The sequence below is a fragment of the Gossypium arboreum genome, chromosome 11 (assembly GCF_025698485.1).
Source record: "Gossypium arboreum isolate Shixiya-1 chromosome 11, ASM2569848v2, whole genome shotgun sequence".
In the NCBI taxonomy this organism is placed as follows: Eukaryota; Viridiplantae; Streptophyta; class Magnoliopsida; order Malvales; family Malvaceae; genus Gossypium; species Gossypium arboreum.
Genome location: NC_069080.1, coordinates 10,839,899 through 10,855,333, shown reverse-complemented (window position 1 = coordinate 10,855,333; position 15,435 = coordinate 10,839,899). Strand labels below are relative to the sequence as shown.

The following is a 15,435-nucleotide window of genomic DNA, read 5'->3' as shown; positions in this document are numbered from 1 at the left end:
TATTTCTCTTCTACGATTTAAAAATAGTTTTAAACGTCATAAATCTACAAACCAAAACTCAAACAATTTTCTTCTCCAATTTCTAATACTAATCACTTTGGATTTAGGGTATAATCTTCTACTTGTTAATAGATACTGATCCACTATACTGATTATTGACTTGTCACTTGAAACTCGCAAGTTGACTTTAAAAAACAAACTTAACAAATTAATAATTTAAATATATAATGATTTTTTTTTCATCGCTTCACTTGATATTGGTGGATAATTTTAGTTTATTTTTTGTAAAAATTTTTATTTCAAGTCAAGAATTATAAACAGGGAAGATTTTATTTTAAGAAAAGAAGTAGCGACATTTTCCATGACAAAGTTGTTGCCCCCACATAATGATTTCAGCCGGACGAGTAAGAAAGGTGAAAACCGTACCCCACCGCCCACGCATCAACCAAATCCCATCCAGTCATATTCGTCATTTGATTTTAATGCTAAACTAATAGACTTTTATTTTAGGCAATCTAATTTTATATGATTCTAATAGTCTTGGTTTTGTTTAGGAGCCGGAGGATTTCAATCATGGGATTTTGTCTGTCTAGTGGCATGAGCCATCAATTTTTCTTGGGTGGAAGCAAGTCGATTGGTGTTATCTTACCGGTTTATATAGGGTCGGTGTCTAGGTGGCCCAAATGGCTCACATGCCGACAAAGGGCGACTTAAAAAACCAGTCAATCTCATGCCCACGAGCTTCTTTAAACAGGGATCGGATGAGATTAAATACACTTTAATACTAGTCCAGTTGGCAGTTTGGATGCAAATATGTTGAGTAACCATTCTTACTCACAGCTTTAGTTAGGAAAAAATTGTAATACATGGCTATCGAGTCTGCTACAAATCAGGTGGGGGCAACCATACATACGTCAACTCTAATTAAGCGTATAATATTTGTGTCACACGCTACATAACAATATTGTAAAGCTCTAATTGCTCCCACGACAAACAGTAAAAGATACAACAGGCGATGGCACATGTCATGAAAGTATAATTGCCTGTTCCTCTCTGTTAGCCCATGCATCACCAATATGAATTTGAATATTTTAAAGATTCAGGTTGCAAGAGAACAAAGGGTATGGCTGTTTCATGTGTGAAAATGATGTGGCAAATAAAATTCTGCTACGGTCAAGACATTACCCGTAATAAACGTCATTGATCAGAACTGAAGGTTGCAATTGCATCCATTTCCTGTTGCAAAAGAAGAGCATCCACAAAGACATCCAGATTCTCTCCCTGCATCACATCATCTATTGCATGATAAGTGATGCCGATACGATGATCGGTGACTCGCCCTTGAGGAAAGTTATAGGTTCGAATGCGCTCGGATCTATCTCCACTACCAATCTATTAATATCAAAGTGATTAATACCCAATCATCTGGATCTGAAGGACAGAATCTAAAATTTCATCTCATAGTAACCCATACCTGTTCAGATCTAAGCTTTGATCGGCTTGTCTGAATTCTGGACCTCTCCATTTCATACAGCTTTGCACAGAGGACTTTAAGGGCCTTAGCTTTGTTCTATCATAGGAAGCAAAAAGAAGGGGAAGTTACGAAAGCACCAGGATAAAAATATCGATGGATGATACTGTTTAGCAAACCATCCAAATTCATATTTCAGTGCTTTCAAGTTAAAGTCCATGTCTAACATATAACCATAGATTACAAGCTTTACTTAAGAGACCTTAAATATGCCATATATATCACTAACCAGAAAGTTTCAAAGACTTATTTTCTGTCCTCATGGATGCAATCAAGTCAATACAGAAATACAAAGCTATCTATGCAAGACTAGCTTCTTTTCTACTTCATGCGCATACCCACAGATCTTACACAAATAGAGATAACTCTCCCCCATGCTGAGATTCATACCTAAGACCAGGTTAAAAGTCAAGTTTCAACTGATAAAGTGCCTTCTCTATATACAAACAAGTAGAGGTAGTTTCTAAAGACATTACATGATAGGGCAATAAAATAGCCAAAAAGCTGAAACTAGCAATGTGGATAAAAATTAAGCATGCATCATTAACTTTTCAAACGAAAAACTCATTCCTCTGTTTAGATCATATTGAAACAAATAAATCACGCCAAGGTGAAAAAAAAAAACCTAAGAAAGGCTGCAAACTTCACAAGTATGTCTTGGCACACTATTGCACAGTATGGAAAAAATGAAGTTCAAAGCAAAAGATCTCAACAGAAAAGAATCCAAACTAAAACATTTGAGTACTCTTTACCATATGCTGAGATCGTTCATCCTGTATAGTTACTGTTATACCAGTGGGAAAATGTGTGACTCTAACTGCACTGTTGGTGGTGTTTGCATGTTGACCGCCAGAACCACCAGACCTGTAAGTATCAATTCTCAAATCTTCATTCCTTAACCGGACATCTACCTGCAGAACCTCAACAAGAACATCAATCAAAGAAGGCAAAAAGGATATAGTAATTAAAACTATAAATCAGATAAATTGTGACAATGGAATGTCCAATACTTAAGTACAAGTGAACTAGTATGAGCAGTCTGAGATTCCAATAAAACTCCCAACAAAATAATCTAACAATCTTCCAAACAGCTAAAAAAAACAAAAGAAATACAAAACATATCCTTAAGCACCTCATCGGCCTGAGGGAGAACAGCAACTGATACAGCACTCGTGTGGATCCGTCCAGACTTCTCTGTCACAGGAACACGCTGCCAAAAGAAAATGCCATTTATGTTGGGCTTTAAAGCATTATATTGCATGTTAAAAAGTCAGAAACAAAAACCTGAACTCTGTGAATTCCACTCTCAAATTTAAGTTTCCCATAAACACCAGCTCCTGAGATTGCTGCACTAGCTTGCTGATAAGGAGAACAAGAAGTCAAGGTTCTGTGATGCGGACAGGAGATAAGCTCCACAAGATAATTCCATAAACTTTAGAAAGACAAAGATCCTAGAAAACACACAAGATGAAATAGATACCTTATACCCTTTCAGATCAGACTCTGCTATATCTACCACTTCAAACTTCCACCCCTTCTTCTGTGAGTACCTCTCATACCTGTTGTAACCATCCAAGTAAAGAATTCTCAGACAAGCAGCTTCTGAAAAAAAACTCATGATTCATGCACGGACCATGACACCATGTTGTACTGACTTACATTTTGAACACATCCATCGCAAACAAAGAAGCCTCCTCCCCACCAGTTCCTGATTAAAAAAGCAGGAAAAATATTCAACAAAAAACAATGACAAAAAACAGTATTCATGTGCCACCTCAACAAACAGTTATTACCTGCTCTAACCTCCAAAATGCAGTCCCTCTCATCAGCATCATCTCTAGGAAGTAAAGACTTGAGTAACAAGTTCTGCAGTCTTTTCTCTTCTTCTAAAGCCTTACCAAGATCCTCAGTTGCCATCTCAAGCATGTCTTTATCATTGGGGCATTCAGCCATCAATGACCTCAAACCGTCAATCTCCTACTTAAAATGGGGAACAAAAAGGAAAACTTAAAACAGAATTCTCATTGGACCAAATCACAACATAATAGCAACTATAGGAAACAATAGGAATATAGGATAGCGCATAAAGATACCTCTAGGGCCATAGTATGTATACTATGTCATCATTTATCAACACAGGTCAACTTACTGAAGGCTTAATTAGGAAAGCTACGGAAATATACAAGATACATGATACCATCAGACAAGGGACAAAAGGTTGATTCATCGACACAGAATAAAACTGTAAGACAGAACATTTGTACAAGACAGAAAATGAAGACAAAAATACACCTTCTGTTTGGTTCTCAGCTCATTTATGAGGTCCATTGAGTCCCTAAGTTTATGAAGCTCTTCGTTAGCCTTCGAATACTCGGTAGGTGAGGCTTCTGGCTGTCTTCAAACAACACTCACAAGCTCAATTTCAACAAAAATCAAAATAGAATTAAACAGAAGCATAAAAGAATTTAAAATTAAAAGATATTACCTGGTTCATGAAATTCTCGAGAAAAGCACTCCTATGCTCAATAGCGGCTAATCTTTGTTCCATTACTTTCAGGAGGTCAGTAGAAAGCTGAGGTTGCAGCTCTGCCCATTACGAGAATATTGCTCCAATGAATCCAAAGTTACACTTCTTTTTTTCTTTCTGAAACATAATCTGGTAAGTACATAAAAAGGCTTACCGGTGGAATAATAGCGACAAAAAGAAAGAAAAATGTTGGGAATCGCGGGTAAAAGAAATGATCTTTGATTACGAGGATGGGGTGATTTTGCTACTTGAATTTGCCTCAATGAATTCATGCACGGAATAAGCCCTCGACTGAGTCTCTTCATTACTATTTCTTCTTTTACTTCAGTTCGCCTTATGAATTGCTAAGCTGTGTTTGTTGTTCAGTTTCCGGCGGAAGAATTGCCTGCCTTGCGAGTTGGGGACTTGGTTCCGTCTTCAGGTGATGGGAAATTAAGGGCCAGGAACAGACGGTCCAGGTTTCATCTAGGATTGGATAATAAAGAGGCCCAGAAACTCAGATTTCAGATCCAATGAAACCATAAGTTGTTCCTAACATGGCGTCGACGTTTCACTGTATGAGTAAATATTGAGTGAGCTCCGCGGCGACCACATCACATGCCAATTACTCCAGCAGTAAACCCTTAAAAGCTTCCCATGTTACCAGAAAAGTTAAGAACACAACACCGGAAGTTAAAAAAATCATGAGGTGACTCAGCCCCACTAAAATGCGGGGTGATTGTAAGAAGGATAAAACTCAAGTTGCTCTACTAATATACGAGATAAGTTATGTATCTAATCTTTTTTAATTATACGAAATATATTACACATACTGAAATTATGTTTATAAACAAATTACAAAGTTGAGTGAAACAATGCCAAAACGTACGAGACAATCCTCACTTTTAGTTTATTTTAAACTATTTGTTTCATTCCCTCTTTTACCTTTTTTATGTTGCTCTTAGCTCTGGTGTTTTAGGGTTTCTTTTAGATTTTTTTTTATTTACCTCACTTTTGTTGTACTTGGGTTGACATTAATGAATTTGGTTTGTTCTACTATTGAAGATTTTAGCTTCCACTGCTTGCTTCGAATTAAGTAACCAAATGTGTACAAATTGCAACTAGCCAACTTCATTCAATGTAAAACATTTTCCAAGTATGTACTTCAAGGAATCAAGGATACAAGAACAACCATTTCCAAGGCTCATGCTAGTACAATTCACTTCAGTTTTTCATAGTAGTAATGGCCATGATTTTGGCCCATAAATGCTTAAATTACTTACAATGTACTGCGCCAGGAATAAAACTCCCTTATCATACTAACATTCCATGACCTCCGAATAAATAAAGTCCCAGTTTGACAGCTTTGATAAGGTCTATAGTTGCATGAATCTTTGCCACTTTTTGTCATTTCCATCACTATAAAGCAGCAACTGAACAAGAACCTGTCTGACAGGATCCGCAAGCCTCGCTACATCTCAAATAAAGCTGAAACGGGTGGAGATACTGCAGATGGTACATACACAAGCTGAAACTACAACCAAGCTCAATAAAGCAACATGCAAGTATCTGCCGAAACAAACAAAAGATTACAACAACCCCTAGCAGTAAAATTCTGAATAAATTGCGCTGGAGAGAAGAAAGCCTTTAGGATATGACTTCTCAATCAATACCAGCAACATACTAGCGATAGCTCGTACATATACCAAATCCACATGGGCACAGAGAATGAATTCATTACTTAAATCTGACCCTTGATCCTGATAATTTCCAGCCTAACTCCATCTTCTTCTTAAACCCTTTTCCCCTTCTGCAGTTCCCCGATATAGTATCGCAACAAATCGAGATAAAAGGAAAAAAAACAAAACAAATACATGAACTGATTGAAAACCTATTCCTACTTATTTTCGTCATGATCCAAATATCACAGCCCCACCACCACCTTTCTTGATACTAGATTATTTGTGTTTTTTTGCCTAAGTACCCTTGTTTCTTACTGCCCCCCCTCCCCCCCCCCCACCCCCCACCCCAAAAAAAAAACGCAATGCTTATCATCTTTCATCACCTTAGAATCACTTTCAGTACCAAAAATACTCTTGATCAGATCAAGCAGCAGTCCCAGTACCCGTTTCAGTAATCGACTCTGCCTCTGGAAGGGTGACTGTAATTGGTTGCCATCCTGATTGATTATGTGTAATCCATTTCTTCATGGAAATTATCATATTCAAGATCAGGAGAGCATCACCTAAAGCAAATTCTTCCAAGCATGCCTTTTTTAAAGCCAAAGCCGCTTCATATCTGCAAATTTGATAAAAATTTAGGCTAAAGGAATCCCACTATAAAACCTAGGGCTGGACTACTAAAAAAGTCAAAACCAGAGAAACAGAGAGAAGATCATCAAAGCAAAGAACCTGCATTGAGAAGCCATTATTGCTGATCGTCCAGCGGGGGATGATAAAAACTTTTGTATTCCCTCCCATGTCGTCTTCGAGTACTGATTAGGGTTCCCACCAATAGGATTGACACACTTCCATAGTTTCTCATTTCTACCAACATACAACTGCATTGAACCTAATGTTTGCTTCAATACCATATGTTGTTCAACTGCACTATCCAAAGCCTTCCTTACATCAGTATTGCGGTGTTTTGGATCTCCATAACGAATGCAATCAGTAATGTTCACTTCAGTAGGCATAATTTTTTCGCTTTTCAGTGTGTTTAAAGCAAGTAAGATAACACCAATTAGACCTTGCACATATTCAGATGGTGGTGAGCGTCCTTGAGCTCCCCAAGTGCCATTGTTAGAAATTGGTGAGGATGATGGAGGTGGAAATTCAGGGCCACGCGGATACCTAATACTAATGTGCTGGCTTGCTTGGCTGTTGTGCGACACATGGCTCTTTTGCGGTACACTTAGGATACCTTGATTAGGCAATGAATCGATAGAGCTTGTTTTAAACTCTTCTCCGATTCGATGGGGAAAATTAGAAGGTTTTTGAGCATAATTGGACTGCTGAGAAAAATTTAACTTACCAATATCAGGCATATTTGGTTGGGCCAAATATCTAGGCCCCTCCACTTTAGGAGGCATTGGACGGAAACCATGACATTGTGCATTAGGGGGTAACAAATTATCTTGTGCAGACACTGGTTGCAAAGGAAGGTTATTTGGCCTCAATGAATGAGGATGATGATTTTGATGGATGCCCATGAAATTACCATTGTTACTCCCTGAATGATTAGGATTGCTAGGAAAGAAGTTAGGAGTAGACTTGCTTGCAGAGACAGCAGGGTCACTGCCACCATAAAATTCATGCTGTGCTTTTTTAAATGACATTGCCTGTGCATATTCTGAATGGTAAGGGTGTCCATTGTTAGTATTTTCTTGAATGATAGTTGTTGGCGCACTAGAGGCTCTTGATATGCTTGGCTGATAGGGGGTTTTCCTGATATATTTCCCTTTATATTTGCTATCGCCATTCCTTCCAGAACTAGGCACATTTTGATTCCCTAATGTACCATTTTCAGAACTGAAAACCATTGGTTGACTATACTGGACCACTTCAGGAATCGGGTTATACATTTCAGGGTTAAAACTATTGTGACCATTAGCAAGTTTAGTTGATTCACACCTCGAAAGCGGAGGTCCACCAGCTGAAAGACTCATCCAAAGCCATACACTCTTGGCCGCAGCAACCAGGGGTGCTGATGCCTTCATAGGCTGCGCCAAGAGAATATTATATCTCCTCATGCGTAACTGATGGAGAGCGTTAGAAAAATCCCTATCGCCGGAAATCAACAGATAATTAGCGGGAGCCGGATTATCAACTGCCCAAAACAGCATATCAACTAGAATCTTTTTATCGCTCGCATCTTTCACACCTGCCCATGCAGAAACCTCAATTAATCAACAACCTTCATTTTCTATAACATCTTAAGTTCAGTATATAATTTCAAGACAAAAATAAAATAAACCCTCAAGCGGAGGAGCACAGTAAACCATTTTTTCAAAGATCAGTAGGGAAAAACCACGTTTCTAAAAAAATTACCTTAATGTCTCCTGATCATTGCAAAATTAACACAATAAAAAGCAATGATTCAAGCTTTAATTACTATTATCATTAAGAAAATTAAGATATAAAGGAAGTTAGGTGGTGTTGATTATGTTACCAGCGGGGACATGATTGAGTGCGATGCCGGTGCTTGAAAGCGCCTGCTGTACAGAAGAAGGAATCCGATTGGTGTCGCCGTAGGCGGAGATGGAAACGGGCCCACAGTAGTTCATCTTAACCAGCGCCGAACTAATGTTCTGCGCGATCGCGTGCGGGTCGCAATGTTTAGGGACCTGGCAGTTCTCTATGTCCCACCAAACCGACGTCTTCGCCGCAACGTACTGAGATTCAGCCGCGCCTCCACCAAAGGGTGGGGCTGCCGCGGCTGCCGAGGTGGCAACGACGGCGGAGGTGATTGGACCGGTTACATCTCCTCCCATGAGTGGCGCACGATAGAACGGTAAAAAAAAAAAGGACAGTAGCTAGGCGCAAGATAGCATCAAAGAGAACTAAAGAAAAAAAGTGGCTTGGGTTGTTTGCTTCCCTTTGCCTCTGCTCTGCTTTGAATTGCTTAGCTCTGATCTTCTCTTATATTATTTTGCTAGTTCTGCTTTGGAGTGAGTCTTGAAGACTAAAGATGATGAATCTCTACTTTGCTTTGTGCTTTTGCTTAAGCCTAGTTTGGTGAAGGATCTAATTTCCAATATAGATAAGAAGGGGTGGTTCGTGGTTGTAAGTTTTTTCTAACCCTTTGATTACGCTTGTGGGGTGAGACTTGGAATATATGTACAGTCAACCATTCAACACGGCATTTAAAAGTCTTTTTTTTTTTCTTTTTTCTTTTTTTTTCTTTTTTATCTTCTCCTTTTCGTTGTTTAACGCGGCACTGCGTTAACTGCACCAATGGTTATTGGTTGAGATTGAATGCACTAAGGCATGGTGTATGGACAACGCCAAAAGGTCAATGGACGTCTCATCTTCTCTCTTTTTTTCTTTTAAGAATGGCTTAATATATTTTGAGTTTCACAATTTTTAAAATTTTCTTATTAATTTAATAAACATTAATATTATTAATTTTCATGATTTTATTAATGGAATATATTTATTTTTGTTGTAATTTTATATAATTTTATGTTTAATTTATTAAATATAATTTGATTATCGTGAAGTTTTCTTTCAATTTTAAAATTAATTTAATAAAAATAATTGATAATATTATTGAATTTTTCATTGAAAATAATCCTAAAATCTAAATTAAATACTAAAGTTAATATTATTACCTTTACATACTATAACTTTTCTCAAAGACAGATATCACATTAAATTAAAAAATACAAATATCACATTTAAGAAAATATCAAAATCTAAATATTAAATAATATATTAAATTTTTAAATGATATGTACTAGGACTTTAATAATTTCTTCCTTTCATTCATTGCTTGGATCCTGCGAAGAAAGTTCAGGAAACATAGTACTATGTACCTCATCTTCCGAGTATTTTCCAATATTATAAAATTTTATTTTCCAAATAAGGATATTTTTATTCTTATTTCTAAAACAATCCTAATTTTTCAAGTACATAAAAAATTAACTTAACCCTTAACTTCACTTCTCTCCAGTTTTTTTATATTAAAAATCATATCATATGCTTATATATATATAAACTATAAATTTAAAATATAAATATGTGTTTAGAAATAAATATAATAAATAATTAAGCGTATAATTGAAACTAATTAATAATAATACATTAAATATATATAATTATTAGAGATAATAAAATGTGATTAATAAAAATATCAAAATAATTCTTTAGATGATAGGTAAATTAAAAGTTTTATTATCCCAAGTAGTATGAGTTCAAATCCTTCAATACATATATTTTTTATTTTTAAAATAAAAAAAATAAAAATCTCTCAAATGATATTATTTATTTTAATTACAGAAATATACTTTTATAATTTTTAATCAAATTAATATCTAATTGATTCTAACTCAATTAAAAATTTAAATAATAAAATAAACTAAAAATTTTATAATACGCATATTCGCATCAAAATCACAAGATCATCACTTGGGAACCATTTCTTGCAGGTGCCTCACGCAAGAATCATAACTCGTGGCAAGCCCCAATTTGTATTTTTAAGATATTTATTATATTTTCTTATTCAAATAATAATGGAAGTTTCTTTTCAAGATATCACTACTTTCTAATTTCTTATTTTCCCATCGTCCACACTCGTTGCAAGAGTTTTCACTAATCATATTGAACTTTTTGATTTTTTTTTTTAAAACCCTTGAAGTCTCGACCTATATAATCAAATTAAGTATCCATCTATGAAACTATTTTTATTTTAAGTTATATTAAATTACATCACATTTACTGTATAAATAAAAGTGTTAATACGATACCTTACATAATTAATTTATATTATATCTTTTTTATTTATGTATCTAATTTCTATTATAAATAGATTATGTAATCCAATGTAAATTAAAAGTAATATTTTTCTTTTACACTGAAATTCATTCATTTTCTCTTTTTAAGTTTGTAACAAAAATAAAACATTTTAAAATTTATCCAACATTGATTATACACAGAGCGATAAAGAACATATATATATAAATCTTTCTTAACACATGTTCAATCCTTATATACATATAGTTTTTAATTGTTTCATGTAAAGAATATATAAATATATAAAAGACAAACATCATTATAATAATATTAATTATCATTTTTTTAAAAAATATGTATACTAATGTTTTCCCAATTAAGTTAGTACCAAGCGACACCAACTCAAGAAAAATTTTATAATAAATATAAATATTTGTTAATGTATCTAGTAACGGTGATCGTGATATCATAAAAATTATTAATGAATGCCACAATATCCTCTAATAAAATAGAATATCATGCACTTAAAGCACATTCAAATCTAAATCATCTAATATGAAACAACAACAATGTCATCCAAACTAAGATTTAATCTGCTCTAAAATTAGTTAAATAATCATTTATAATTATAAACTTATATTTAATTTGATATCTATAGAGCTTGAAAATTATAAATTTCTTAAGTGAAATAATAATTAGCAATCTGTGATATCTGAATTGATAGCATCTTTTGCAACAAAACCTCGAAGTGAAAAGCTTTGGGAAGTTAATTTGCTATTATTACTCCCAATAATAGTAAATAAAGTTTTAATAGTGTCCCAACTCCTATAATAATGACACGTTATATTGCTTTATTAGAGTAAAGCATTGCTGATTTATTTACTTAGATAGCTAATTAAACTAAAGCAGTATTAGTATAAACAAGGTTGTACTGTTTTACCTAATCAGCAAATTATTGCCGGCCCCAAGGAGAAGCTTTTGTAATTTGTTCATTAACACCTCACTCGGGGGCCGGTCCTCGCACCCAACTCCAACTGTAGACTGTTACTAAAGTGTGTCGTTGCCGATGACACGACATACATATAAAGATGAGAAAAGTAGACCGAAAACCTAACGAATCCCCCCACCAATCCATTATTCTTTTCTCAAATATTCAAAACAAACCCCACTCTTTCCATCTCTAAACTTATATTTCTACATCATCAATCATTAATTCCTACCCCAAGAATGCTGCAACCCGGAAATGTATCTTTTTAACTATTTTATCTTCCCTTTCTTCTAATACTCACCAACCTAACCCGCTGAACGAAGTTTCTATATGCCTTATTCTTTCTCTTTCTACACGATTTTCTTGTAATCCAAGCAACCAAAGGTGCGAAACCATTTACTAAAGTAAAGGACAAGATGAGGATAAGAGGAAGAAAGGTTAGGAATAATTTAGAAAAAGAAAATATGCAAAGAAAGAAAAAGTTTACACATTATTAACAAATTGAACACAAAGTATATAATGCATGCATATGGAACTTTGAATAAACAAATTGTCATCACTTTCTAGAGTTTGTACCCTCATTATATATTTTGAATGCTTCAAAGTGGGTGCACATCCGCACACACAGGCTCAGAGAGATAGAAAGAGAGAGGAAATGAGTGTGTGCGTGTGTGTGTGTGAGAGAGAGAGGTGATTGGTGTTTCACCTGAAGGTCCAGGTCAAGCATTTAACAGAGGCTGAAGAGCTTTGACAACAGTGCTCATAGTTGGCCGAAAATCAGCTTCAAATTGCACACACAATTCAGAAACAGCTGCCATCTGCAATCTAAACAACTAAATGCTTTAGAGATGGATGAAATTGATATCCAGGAGCAAATAACATGTGCCAGCTCTTTCATCTTTCTCTAGCGAATAAGAATACAAAATTAAAAAAGTATTTGGGTCAATGCAGCCTCTTAATTTAGCATTACTTGAAAACTTGAGGAAGGAGGAACATTAACAGAGAACATGTGCTAATAGAAACACAGACACTACCAGGAGCAACTAAGCATTTTAATACCTTCGCAACAACCTTGGGAGCATTCTCCACCTAGTCTTTGATCAACAAACTGCCTAATCTTGTCTTCACAAAGATTTGGTGTAGCATAACACAACTCACAACTCATTAATCAGTCATGTCTGAAATGTTTAATGATGGAACACAGGCTGAATATAAGAATATAAGTAACAGAAAAGTACCCATGTCACAAGACTTCGTTGTCCATGGGGTAAAGTATGATCAATAGGTTTTTTTCCCAGTCAGAAGCTCAAGCAGCAGAACACCAAAGCTGTACACATCACTCTTGACATTTAATTGCCCATAGTTGCCAATTGTAATAAAAAGACAGGCAGGGTTCAAGATGAACATTCTGAAATTAAGTTATATAAGGGAAAAGTAAGGATATTAAGTTTAGGCTTTTAGCAAGAAACATCTCAGTAATCAAATAAGAACTACTCAACTATAAGGCTTAGAGCAATTTATGATTGATATATAAAATACGGTGTCATAAGATGTAGAGCAACTTTCTCCAAAGCCACATATCATCAACAAGAAAAATGATCTTTGAAAAAATAAATAAAATAGATGGAAGTACAAAAAGCATTCACTATAACTCAGGAGCATGATAACCAACAGTTCCAAGTATATAAGTAAGATGAAGACGGGCTGCAATATTAGGAATACAATCAGCAATATTTGCCACATCATCAAATTCTAGCACATTGCAAGACTTACCATCACAATGAATGATGCGAGGATCAGCCTTCTCGTGAGAGTACTCAAGCCCTTTTGCAGCTACTACGGTAATTTTTTCTCTTTGTGCCCATGTCAGACCAGGGCATGGCTGAGCTCCCTCAACACCTTTTCTCCCTGCATTAAAGGAAATGTAGCAATAAAATAAATATTACCAACCGCTACAACAGACTTTGTTTCCATATAGGGAGTAACTTCAAGCATCATCACACTCCTCAACAGTTTTCAACTTTGTAGAACTGGAGCAATAAATGAAGCATCTTAACACATACCATGGAGAATATCATGCAATGAGCCATTAGATGAAACTCATATGCAAGTATACGGGAGCTCCCATCAATACAGTAACCAAGCAACTGGACAAAGTTATACCATAGAAACCTAAAAATACACGCACAAATGGATATAGAGTTGAAACTCTAAAACTAATTTTGAAGAAGGGTTAAATGCAATGAATTAACACTGTCGGTTGAACCTAGGTCAAAAACCCAATCATCAGGTTGCTTACTGGCATCTAACTTCTTTTATGGCTGAAGCCTGTCCAGTCTTGAGTCTATAATAAACTCGACCATATGAACTTTCTCCAATCAAAGAATTTGTACCAAAGTTATCACTCATCTGTGATTTCCTTCAATTCATCTGCTGGAATAGCAAGGGCTTCAATAGGCTGAACCTTCACAATTTAAGCATTCTTTGATGCAGTTTCCTGCATAAAATCAATTCCTGCATAATCAAATTCAACAGAGATTACAGCAATAGCTTCAATACAGCCAACAAAAAGTATATCCAAACATAAATGCAAAGGATAGTATTAGAACAGACATGTATTAGTAGCAAAACAAAATAGGTAGGAAAAAAAAAGACATATATCCTGCATTCCTGCTAATAAGAATCTAAAAGCATAGAATAAATTAATAAATAAATTATTACTAAACTCCAACTGAATATTCACATAAGCACCAAAGGAGTTTATGCTATCCTACTTTTCTGGATACAGAGATACCGAGTAAAAATCACAGAGATGCATTGTTATCAGGCTTGATCTGAATTTCAACTAACTGCTGAATGTTTAATCATATATTGGTCTCTATAAATCTAAATAGAAGGCCCCAAAGCAGACTCTCCTTTCTTTTAGCATAATGAGCATTTCCATTCAAGATCTGAATAAGGCATAAAAACAAAAACAAAACAGAACCCCTGTAGGACTGCATATGAGATTAATTCTGTAAATTCACAAAATTGTAGCATTTCATTCTTACGTATAACAAGAGAGGTAAGATGAGTTAAACCTTTCATCGGTTCATCCAAATGCAGCATAAAATACACAAACATCCAAAGCAATCACATGAAAACACAATGGAAATGAAGTTAGCTTAGGTTTTTTAGCCATGGCAACAGATTGAAAATGTCAGAAATCCACAACTCACCAACTATTAGAACCTACTATTAGAATAAAAGGACGAAAGTAAAATTAAAGTAGAAAAAGTTTATGTAAATATCACCTGATATTTGACGCCGATGAAATGAAGCAAGCAATTATAGTTGGACCAGTCCAATACGAGACTATACGTATTAGTTAAGCGGGAGGTCTGAGAAGCTGAACCCAGCGAAAGCTGCGTACATTTGGCGAACCGATGGGGGTTTGGGATGAAATGGAACATCAGAGTCTTGACTTTTTGCTTGCAGTTTCCCTTAGATTGCGTTATTGCATGATTTATCTATACATACACGTTCTCTTTTTTTCTTTTTTTGTGCGTTTTTCTGTTCTACACTGAGGTAGCCAGACTTGACTCTGCAGCAATGTTAGCTAAAATACGCGTAACTTAAATCGGAATAGAAAGCATTCAATAGGGTGGTCTAGTAAGAACAGAGTGCAATTTAGTTATACAATAGGGTAGTCTACTTGTACCAATAAAAAACTAGTCTTTTTCTTTTCTTTTTTTTTTGGATAAAGAAGACCAAAGAAGACATTATATCATTATCCTTCGAGCAGCAACCTGCCCCTCAACATCACTCTGTAAGAGAGTCATCACCTCTAATGGAGGATCCTGGATTATACGAACTCCCAACATCTGCGATCCTGCTACATTAGGCATGTAGTCCGCCACTGTGTTCGCTTCCCTGTAGATATGTTTTGACCCGAATTTCCCAATTCCTACTTAATAAA

General features: G+C 35.4%; 2 protein-coding genes and 1 long non-coding RNA gene across 4 annotated transcripts; all 3 read right to left on the bottom strand.

The window, feature by feature from the left end:
• Positions 1-800: 800 nt before the first annotated feature.
• LOC108474234 (peptide chain release factor 1, mitochondrial) lies at positions 801-5,008 on the bottom strand. Of its 2 annotated transcripts, XM_017776169.2 has the most exons (11): positions 4,213-5,008; positions 4,017-4,117; positions 3,824-3,922; positions 3,325-3,508; positions 3,191-3,239; positions 3,012-3,090; positions 2,816-2,890; positions 2,664-2,741; positions 2,284-2,442; positions 1,475-1,570; positions 801-1,392 (listed from the first exon to the last, which is right to left on the bottom strand). In XM_017776169.2, exons 1-11 carry the CDS (start codon positions 4,361-4,363, stop codon positions 1,198-1,200), a joined length of 1,266 nt encoding a protein of 421 aa, XP_017631658.1. In that variant the 5' UTR covers positions 4,364-5,008; the 3' UTR covers positions 801-1,197. The 2 variants fall into 2 exon arrangements, with proteins under 2 accessions (XP_017631658.1, XP_052877901.1); XM_053021941.1 differs by having other exon boundaries at positions 3,824-3,926; positions 4,017-4,348.
• A 138-nt stretch (positions 5,009-5,146) lies between these two features.
• LOC108470749 (uncharacterized) lies at positions 5,147-9,134 on the bottom strand. Its single transcript, XM_017772195.2, has 3 exons — positions 8,208-9,134; positions 6,449-7,919; positions 5,147-6,335 (listed from the first exon to the last, which is right to left on the bottom strand). The coding sequence occupies exons 1-3, from the start codon at positions 8,527-8,529 to the stop codon at positions 6,143-6,145; spliced, it is 1,986 nt and encodes a 661-aa protein (XP_017627684.1). The 5' UTR covers positions 8,530-9,134; the 3' UTR covers positions 5,147-6,142.
• A 2,178-nt stretch (positions 9,135-11,312) lies between these two features.
• LOC108472712 (uncharacterized) lies at positions 11,313-12,885 on the bottom strand. The gene is made up of 3 exons (XR_001869586.2): positions 12,716-12,885; positions 12,537-12,599; positions 11,313-12,302 (listed from the first exon to the last, which is right to left on the bottom strand). It is a non-coding gene; the product is annotated as an uncharacterized LOC108472712 (long non-coding RNA).
• Positions 12,886-15,435: the final 2,550 nt, after the last annotated feature.

Coding starts and splice junctions, on each gene's coding strand:
- LOC108474234 (XM_017776169.2), bottom strand. CDS start 4,363: ATGAAGAGACTCAGTCGAGGGCTTATTCCGTGCATGAATTCATTGAGG. Junction 4,118..4,212: donor TTGTCGCTATTATTCCACCG/GTAAGCCTTTTT, acceptor CGTAATGGGCAG/AGCTGCAACCTCAGCTTTCT. Junction 3,240..3,324: donor CATTTTGGAGGTTAGAGCAG/GTAATAACTGTT, acceptor TTTTTTAATCAG/GAACTGGTGGGGAGGAGGCT.
- LOC108470749 (XM_017772195.2), bottom strand. CDS start 8,529: ATGGGAGGAGATGTAACCGGTCCAATCACCTCCGCCGTCGTTGCCACC. Junction 7,920..8,207: donor ACTCAATCATGTCCCCGCTG/GTAACATAATCA, acceptor CTGCATGGGCAG/GTGTGAAAGATGCGAGCGAT. Junction 6,336..6,448: donor ATAATGGCTTCTCAATGCAG/GTTCTTTGCTTT, acceptor TCAAATTTGCAG/ATATGAAGCGGCTTTGGCTT.